The sequence below is a fragment of the Pinus tabuliformis genome, chromosome X (assembly GCF_031772625.1).
Source record: "Pinus tabuliformis cultivar Carrire ecotype Pingquan chromosome X, CPIR1, whole genome shotgun sequence".
NCBI lineage: Eukaryota > Viridiplantae > Streptophyta > Pinopsida > Pinales > Pinaceae > Pinus > Pinus tabuliformis.
In genome coordinates, this window is record NC_142308.1 from 1,174,412,006 (window position 1) to 1,174,422,189 (window position 10,184).

At 34.3% G+C, this 10,184-nt stretch overlaps 1 protein-coding gene across 1 annotated transcript; it reads left to right on the forward strand.

The window, feature by feature from the left end:
- Positions 1-4,039: 4,039 nt before the first annotated feature.
- LOC149144116 (uncharacterized) lies at positions 4,040-5,091 on the forward strand. Its single transcript, XM_089450102.1, has 2 exons — positions 4,040-4,320; positions 4,433-5,091. Exons 1-2 carry the CDS (start codon positions 4,103-4,105, stop codon positions 4,731-4,733), a joined length of 519 nt encoding a protein of 172 aa, XP_089306228.1. The 5' UTR covers positions 4,040-4,102; the 3' UTR covers positions 4,734-5,091.
- The last annotated feature ends 5,093 nt before the right edge of the window (positions 5,092-10,184 follow it).

Genomic DNA, 10,184 nt, shown 5'->3' on the forward strand with positions numbered 1-10,184 from the left:
TCTACACACCGCCACTAAAAGGGAATTTTGCACATTTTATGCTTATAATATGGTTTGGGGAAGCAAACATGGGCCTAATCTACTTGCAGGATTTTATTTTTGTTTTTGTTTTTCTAGAGATGGAGATCAGATTGTACGCAGTTTTCATGGCGTTGTTGTGTTTATATATATATATATATATATATATATATATATACTCATTCGTTGACACTAGCGGGAAGCCAGTACTGCGTTTGTTTCAAGCAGAGAGATTGGATGTTGTCTTAATCTTTACATAAAAGAAATATCCATGATGTGTAGATCTCCATGGTGCAGAAAAGAAAGTTTCAATCGGGGTCGTGGACTACCTAGGAGGATATGATTCTGACGACGTAATACAGTCAAATTCATGGCGACGGTGGATGGAGAAAAGTCCCCCAAAAAGCATACGAATCTCAAAAAGTGACGGAAATGCATAAGTAAATATTACTATGATGTAATATATTAACATAATATAGTAATGCAGACGTCAATATCATCAACAGACTAATTAAGGTGGCAAAAAATGTTTTTCAGTTCTTAAGCGGTGTGGAAAGAGATGTGGATTACGTTGCGTGAACTATCTTTGTCTCGACATTAAAATGGGAAAATTTTCGCTGGGAGAGGAGCTAATTCTTAAGACCATAACTATGGCTAGCTCTTTAACGATCGTGCATGCCGCTTTTGTGTTGATAGTAACAAAATTTTAAATTATTGTATGACGTATGGCCCAATGGTCATTTAAATTATTGTATGCCGTATGGCCAAATGAGGAAAGTTAAGTAACATATTTACTTACAAATCGTTCAATTAACAGCATATACTCATAACTCATACTTAATTTAATATGGATTAATTTTTGTATTAGAAGGTATCGATGGATAAGTGTAAATTAATTATTTAAATATGAAGATTACAACTAATATGAAATGTTATATAAGATTGAAAAAATAAAAACTTATAAATTTTGTAATGAACTATTTTATTTTTTTTCATTTTGTCTTATGTGTTGAATGGGTTCCATTTTTATTTATTTATTTTAATAGAACAATTGAAAAATAATATTTTGTGCAGTGATTATATTCCATGTAGATAAAAGAATAAATCAATGATTACATACATTTGATATATCAATGAGATGACTCTTTATGTTCATTTTTTTTACTATCCCCTTGTGCACTTTTTTGGACATCTTTTTTGGCATGGTATTTATTGATTTTTCATCCATTTTTTTTTATGTGGATATGCATGATATTATTGAAAAATGAAAAGTACAATAATTTTTTTTGAATGAGATGAAAGTAAATATAGCAAAAAAAATATTCTCATAATTTTTTAGACATATTATAAATAAAAGCATGGTTATGAGTAATACTTTTTTAGCTCATTCACATTTTCTTACTTTAGGTTTTATTATTGCAACCCTTATAAGTCTCATTGGGAATTGCAATGCTTCCCGTAGTTTATATATAGCCTAATTTTTGAAACCATTGGATTGATTTTTGTATTTTAAGTGGAAAGTACCTATATAAGCTCTTTCCACTATATCCCTCCTAACTCTTTAAAAAACATTCCACTCCCCTTTTTTGAACTTCCATCTGTTGGCTCCCTGTTAATGGCGGTGTAGAAGGTCAACGCTCCTTGTGTGTTTTGTGGCATGTGCTTAAATCTAGCGATGTGTCTGTTTACTAACACCTGCGGGTTTTGGTGTAACGGCAATCGTGACTCCAACAAGTGGTATCAGAGCCAGAGGTCTCAAGTTCGAAACACATTGGGCTCACGTTGGGGGGCAGATTGTTGGCTCCCTGTTAATGGCTGTGTAGAAGGTCAACGCTCCCCGTGTGTTTCGTGGAATGTGCTTAAATCTAGCTGTCTGTTTACTAACACCTGCGGGCCCAGTGTGTTTCATGGCATGTGCTTAAATCTAGCGATGTGTCTGTTTACTAACACCTGCGTGTTTCGTGGAATGTGCTTAAATCTAGCTGTCTGTTTACTAACACCTGCGGTCCCAGTGTGTTTCATGGCATGTGCTTAAATCTAGCGATGTGTCTGTTTACTAACACCTGCGGGTTTTGGTGTAACGGCAATCGTGACTCCAACACCATCACCACTTAAGATGAATTGATGACCTTTTCATGGCATGTGCTTAAATCTAGCGATGTGTCTGTTTACTAACACCTGCAGGTTTTGGTGTAACGACAATCGTGACTCCAACACCATCACCACTTAAGATGAATTGATGACCGTCATTATCCTTCATAATTTTTATCTTCTTAAGATGCCATTCCATTTCCTAGTTATCAACCCTTGCACAACATTTAAAAAATGTGAAATCAAGTGTTTAGAACTTATCATCAATTAATGTTAAGTAAATCATTTTCCATAAGAAGTAAAAAAAAATTGCATATAGATGATCTAATTAAATAATTTCTTTTCAATATTTTCGTAAACCTTTTACACTATTTTGCACTTAAATGTGAACAGTCTTCTTGAGTTTCTTGAATTTATTATGACATGCAATAAAAAGTACACATCATTAATCTAAACCTATGGATAATTCAAATATATTGATTTTTTAATAAAAATCAAAGAAAACTCCATTTGAAACTTTGAGATTCTCTCTGAAACCTCCAAACTATTTACTTGTTCCACTATTCCCATTTGACCTCCTCCCATTTATGGATGCTCCTAGATTCCTGGCAATTTAGTGAACCTCCAAATTATTTACTTGTTCCACTATTTCCATTTGCCAACCTCCAAACTATTTACTTGTTCCACTATTCCCATTTGCAATGCTCCAGTATGGAAAATTAATCACAAAAATGATCGTCAAAAAGGCCATTTAATCTATAAGTTAATTTTATTAATAATTATTATATTAAATTGATAATTAATATAATATTTAAATATATATTCTTTCATAGTATTATAATTATAATTACAAGCCCTCATATTAAATCATTAATAAAACAACTAATAAAACACTTAATTCAATCATTAAAAAGTTGTCACAAAATCTATATTGATATTATCCATTCAAATAAATCATATATATTGAAATGATGTAACATTCAATAAATTAGTCTATTAATTCTACAAATGATAATTTTTAGTAATGAACCCATCTTGCAATTATAACCCATGATATAACTATATTTTGCAAAATTTAAATTTCAAAGTTTTTCTCACATAAACACTAATAAATAAAAAAAATTACATATAATTTTGACTTCCATCTTCTATGCTACTTTTTCCTACATTCTTAATTTAAAACTTTCCCATTGCAACATATTATACAATTGCTAATTAAATACTCAAACATAATGAAAATTTTAACTATTCCTTCTGATACTTACATTTTACTTGTGTATGTTACATAGAAAACGAAATACTTTTCTAGAAAGATGGCAACAAAAAAACACAATGGTGTAACAAAAAAGGTACACAAATACATATATATATATATACATACACACGACAAGGGTGTTTAAATGTGGACATGTTACATAGCTTTTGGGATGACAATTTCATTATTCATTCCGATAAGGATAACTATGCACAGGGCACTTCACGATAAGGTTGACCAAGCATAAACCTTACCTCAATTTCCGCAGAGTCTCGATGGTCCCCACTTTATAGGAGCTTTCATCCATTAGCCATTTTTAAGTTGATTGCAAATTCTTGGAATTTTGGGAATCTGAAAGACATAGGCACAGTCTTTTTTGACCACGTCCATATCCGTCCGATTCCTAAATATTCTGGGATTCTGCACTCGATTTAAGCTCACCCTCATCCACCTGAATGTAAAAGGGCGCGAGCTCCTTGCCAACGTGGATGACGAGCCAAAAACTACCCAGGTAAACTTTCACGTCCCGTCCCGCTGCAAGAACCGAGTCCGCCCTCGAGGTATCCACGTGGCGAAATTTCTGTGGAAATTCGGGGAGATGTCCTTGTCTCTGCCCGCTACAAAACGCCCAACACGAGCTCTGGGAGGAGGTGAATTTCGGTTGTCGCAGAAAGAAACACAGAGACTCCGTGACAGAAATTCAAGATTGTTATTCATTTCAAAGCCCTGGGAGCGGCCATGGCGGAGGAGCGCTTCATATCGACATGTGATTTATCTTCATCTTCATCTTTTTCTTTTATTTCTTCACCCGATTCAAGGGCCTCCTCGGCTTCCTCGGACGACATGACCGACAGCCGCAACTCTTCATGGAATTTCTCGCCTCCACCGATGCCCCATGGCAATGGCGGACCTCTCTTCCACATGAAGTCTCTGGGAGCAAGCCTCCCTTCTCGAAAGTAGGTCTAATGGCAACCATATTTTCATTAATAAAACTGTTCTGTCTCAATTTCGAACGGGGGCTGCTGTAATTTTTTCTTGATTTCGACTGTTTATTTGCGTAATTTGCAGGAGGGGTTTGTCCAATTATTTCACCGGCAAGTCGCAGTCGTTTACATCTCTTGCAAATGTGAAATGTGTGGAAGACTTGGCCAAGCCGGAGAAGAAACTCAAGAGTTCCCACAGCTGGGAATCGACAATGAAATCATCATATAATAATCAGACCGTTCTGTCATCGATGGTCTCGGCAGATTCCGCCGAATCCATGGTAATGCGCCGCAAGCCTTCTTCCTCTGGCCGTAAGATGAACGATAAAAGCAGCAGTTTAATCCCCTGCAGACTACTGCTATCGTCTCCGGAAGAAATGATATAAAGCTTACTGGACACTAATCTACAGATCCAGTGCCCAGCAGCGAGAGCTGAACTTTGTACATAATACTCAAAATGAACCTCTTTTTTTAATTTATTGTGAACTTCTCGAGCCCTGACGGGTTTCGATTCGGGGGCGGAAAAACCTCATATATATGTAACACATATTTCAATGCCAAATCCTCAAAGGAGCTTCCGTATTAAGAGTAGTGTATTATTGCCATAATTGCAAGGAAAGGAAGAATAAAGGAGAGATGTATCTGAGCGCTGTTGGGATGAACGGAACCCCCGCGTGAGTGCTGTTGTTCTCCCCCATTTATGCTTTGCTCCAAAATTCAAAACCAGATACAAATCTTTCTCAAGCGCCTGTTATCTTTTGTTCATTCCTCTAGTCACTGAAGATAAATATTCTTGTGGTATTTATTTAAAATCATAACTATGTTTATCTTAATTTTAAATATAAATATCTTATAAAGTAAATTAAGTAATTTTTTCCAATAATTAATTCATCTGTATTATTTAATGAAAACCAAATACATCCGTAAGTTTTTTCCAGGTTGCCTCTTCAACCATTAATATATATATTTCTTTAAATCCAAAAAAAACAAACCCTTAATTAAACAAATTAAAAACTATATTATTTTTTTTAAATATCATATTATTTATAAAAAAAAATAATATCATATTATTTATATATATATATATAAATATAAAACCAGTTTCCAGTTTTCCAAAGAAACATCGTCTAATCTCTGTGAAACCCTAAAAACCAAGCGTTTCTATTATCGTTTAAACGTCTTGAAATTTCGTGGTAATACTTTATTTCATTATACTTTATTTGTTATATATTAGTGAAGAATTCCATGTAATCTTTCATGACAAGATGCTTGCTATTGGGTTTTGTGGTCTGCATGGTTTTTATAGGAGATTTCAAGTCATGTATTTTATCATTGATGTTTGTTATTGGGTTTTGTGGTCTGCATGGTTTTTATATGAGATTTCAAGTCATGTATTTTATTTGTATATTATTTGTACATTGATTAATTTTTTTAATTGTTGAATTGAGGTTTCTATGATCTATATTAAGTTTATGAGAAAAATTTTCCGCGTAAATCATATAATAAAACATTTGTCGACGTGTTTCGAACCAACGAGTGTGGTTCATCGTCAAGACAAGTTGAAGAACCAGATCATGGCTGCATATTTAAATAGGGAGAGCAGATCATCCAACTACTATGTTTGACTAAAAAACGGCTATATTGGATCACACTAGATAAACGGCTAAGATGGACCAAAAAAGGCTAGATTTAACTATTCAATTTTTAATTATATAATAATATTAAATTATTATTTTATTACTTATCATATGTTATTTAAGTGAAAAATTAACAAGTTTGAGTTTAAAATTTTATATTCAAATTTCTAGCAATAATAATTAATATTATATTATTATTATAATATTGTTATCTTATTATTAAGAATATTATAATAATTATTATTATAGTATTTTTATAATTTTTTTAAATTATAAAAAAAAATTCAAATTTTAAATTATAAAAAAAAAATTCAAACTTTACCTCTTTGTCTTTTCAAACCTTTTTTAAATTAAAAAAGTTTTCATCGAACATGGTTAAAAATTTCTGAAAATTATGATAGAACCACACTCAATGTTTCGAAACTGTTGTCTCTACATATTGAGATGTAATTTATATTAAAATTCTTATAATTGAATTAAAATAATTATGTTAATTAATATTTTTATAAATAATGTAATATAATGCGCTAGTGCTCCCTGTGTAATATAACACACCAACATTATATTTACTAAAAAGGCTTTAATCGGCGGAGGTTCGAATCGCGTACAGTTCTGCGTCATGCCGAATGCCGACGATGTTGTTAGCGCTTCGCAGCGGCACCATGAGGTATACAATCCAAAGGCACTGGATGCAGAGGGATATGGGACGGGAAAAGCGTTAAGTGACGACGAAATTTCTAACTCAACGAGCCAGCATTCCAGTTTTCGCAAACAGATCAAAGCCCTCACTACGGCGCCTTCCACAATTGCGGTTTCGGCTATTTCTGCTTTTATGAGTGGAGTCGCGGATCTGATCAAGTTTAAAAACCCCAGATCTGCCATTGATCAATCAGATCGGGCTCTCAATAGACAGATCGGCCATGATCCTACAGGTCTGACACCCCGGATGGAAAATCGCCACGGCAGATCTGCTCCCGAAAGCACAAGAAGCCCTAGCACTGGGTCTAGGCACTTCATTGACTCTTTTCAGGTCCAAATTTCTCAGCCTACAGAGGGAACCATCCTGCAATGGGTCAATTCTTCAGATTTGGTGCTGGATCTCAAACTGGATCTAGAACAGCGGATCGGGATCCCTTCAGGCCTTCAGAGACTTCTCTCTCAAGGTAAACAACTTGAAGACCTTCTTCCCCTCTCTTCTTACAGCATTACTAGGAACAGCTCTTTGGTGGTAATCCTTCGTCTGAGAGGAGGTGCAGCGGGACAGTCATCCTCTGCTCGTCCCTTCTCATACAAAGATGCAGTACACTCTGAGAACCCCAAACCCCCGGAGGCCCTTAAACCTAAGCCAGTTTTGGTTGATAAGATAGAAGAAGTTCCCTCCGTTGAACTCAACCATGAAGATCTTGCAACCCAACTTCAAGAATTTGCAGAAAGAGCCATCATTTGCAGATTTAACAGACTGTGGCCGCGATCTCAGGATCTCTATGCATGGATCCATGCAAACTGGACTCATCATTGTAAGGTCAGTTTCTGTTCAAAAGGTTACTTCATTGTCCTGTTTGATAATAGTAAGCATTATGAAAAGGCCTTAGAAGAAGGCCCTTGGTTCATGGGAACTGTGGGGCTCTTCTTGACTCCTTGGTTCCCAGATTTTGATCCAGCAACTGCAGTCATTACCAAGACACCTGTATGGATCAGGCTTCCAAACTTACCTGCCCACTTGTGGCATACTCGTGTCTATAGAGCTATAGGCAACACCTTGGGCAGTTTCATGATGGGAGACTACTGGCGGGAATCCAAAGGTCTCTACTCATATGCCAGAGTATGTGTGGAGTTAGATTTGAGCAAAGGACTTCCAGACCAAATCAATCTCAAGATAAATGACTTTGTCTAGACCCAGACACTGGATTACGAAAATACTGCATTTCGTTGCTGCCATTGCCACCAATCAGGGCATTTGCAAAACACCTGCCCATCTCGCCCGACAAAAAAGAATAAGGATAACCTCTCCAAGCCCAAGTCCAAACGATGGGCTCCTTGCTCTCCACCTCCAGTCGTGGATTCTGATTCCTCCAGCTCTGAAGATGAAAGTAGCAATGCGGAAATGGATCAAGCCCCTCATCCTGTGGTCCCTTCCACCGATGGTCCGGCGCAGTCCTCTGACACAGCCACCGCTTAGAAACGCGTCCATTTGACCTCCTCCTCTGATTCAGAAAAGGAGGGCTCCCCTGTGGAGAACCCCAATCTTCAAGTGGTTATTGCTCACTCACCCCACGACGGTTGGGTCGAAGTCAAAAAAAGGAAAGGGAGAAAGCTTCGTGTTGAGGCTTCTACCCATTCTGAGTAGAAGTCAGTCTTCTTTGGCATCCAGCCATATGTTGTAGCTTCTTGCTTGTTTCACTTCTTCTCCAGAACCGAGATTGATAGTCCTATCATTTCCGGTTGCCGGTTTTCTGTCTCTCTTGAATGTATCATCTTGTACCATATTTTTTATTAATAGAATTAGTCCAATTCAGAAAATATTTTTATAAATGATAATAATAATATAATATAATATAAAAAATAAAAATAAAAATAGAAATGAGAATATGTTTTTAAAAACAAATATAGGGTTAAGTACAAAATTATTTATTTAATTGTGTATTTGTTTGTAAAATCTTTAAGCATTAATTTTTTTTATTAAAATATTTAATTTAATTTAATTAATATAATTATAATGTTTCAAATTTAATTATCTATTAAATTTAGTTTAAATAATTATAAAAATCATTTAGGGGTTTTAGATAAATCTTATTAAGATATTTTTGATATAAAATTACCATATTTTAATCAAAATAATATATTAAACATAATAAAAATATAAAAACAAAAATATTATATATAAATAATCTCATAAAAATATATGACTGTATTAATTATATATTTAAAAAACTTATGTAATAACACCAACCCTCCCCGGCAAAATACAATGAAACTAATATAATGTAACATCATGGTTGACATTGGCACACATGTGAGACTATAGTGAGGCATGAATGGTTCAGCGTATCCATAGCAATCCCACATGTTGGCGACATAAGCAAGCGGTAGAGGATTGCAAATTTCGTTCCCCACTTCGAACCCGGTTGGTGTGTAATAGTTACATAATGGATGGAGACATTAAATCAACGGTATTTTAAATTATAAGAGAGTTTGGTAATCGATGGAGACATTCTTTTTCTGATAGCAACCGAATTTTGCCCGGTTGTCATAAGAGATGTAGAATCTAACAACCACGAAGCGAGATGTATACTTGTTTTACAACATACCATTTTCAAATATTATTTTTGAATTTCATTTTGAAATATTATTTTTTAAATATCATGTTTAATCAAAATATAATTGTGGGTGATATTGTAAATTTAATGTATAAATATATTTAACGTTTCAAAGACGGTTTGGAACAATTCAACTATACAGTTTACACCATTCAATTTCCAATTTTAATATATATAAACATTTAGAGCACAATTATTATATCCAAATATATTATTAATCTCTAACTTGTAAAACTTTGAGGAGGGCAGAACATGATTGACTTAAAATGGGAGAAACATTCTAACATTTGAAACTATGAATATATTTTCATATATTTTCACAAATTAATGACATAAATATAAAGAAAAAGCAAAACATGATTATATAATCATGTTTATGTTATAAGGTGTGGCTTTTTGTCATCATTCACTGAGATCCTCCCGAGAATTACACTAGGCTTAAAAGAAGATGCTTAGAAGTTATGACGTTAATTTGACTAAAAGAATTTTTTGAGAAATTATGATATTTTTGGTGGGGAATATTGAGGGTTACTATTTTGTATGGTATTATTTTTGGAGTTGTTTTTAGTGTGACTTTTTGGCTTTGGTAGAAAAATTTGAGGTGAAATTTTGATTTTTGTTATTTAAACTGGTTTTTTAACTACTTATTTGGATTTAGCGCCTTGAGAAACCCTAGGACACTTTGATTGTGCAGGGATTACCCATCAAGCTTGTGATTTCAATAAATTGATGCCTAATTTTAGAAAATTTTGACCAGAAAAACCCACTAAAAAACTTCCAAAAAATCACAAAAAACAACTCCATTATTTTATAATAAAGTAGACCCCAACTAATTATTGTAGTAGACCCCAACTAATTAGTATAATTCCGATTCCAGATGGTA

What these genes read in the sequence shown, in the direction of transcription:
- LOC149144116 (XM_089450102.1), top strand. Translation starts at nt 4,103, where the DNA reads ATGGCGGAGGAGCGCTTCATATCGACATGTGATTTATCTTCATCTTCA. An exon ending in GCAAGCCTCCCTTCTCGAAA is followed by an intron (nt 4,321 to 4,432) that starts GTAGGTCTAATG and finishes CGTAATTTGCAG; the next exon opens with GAGGGGTTTGTCCAATTATT.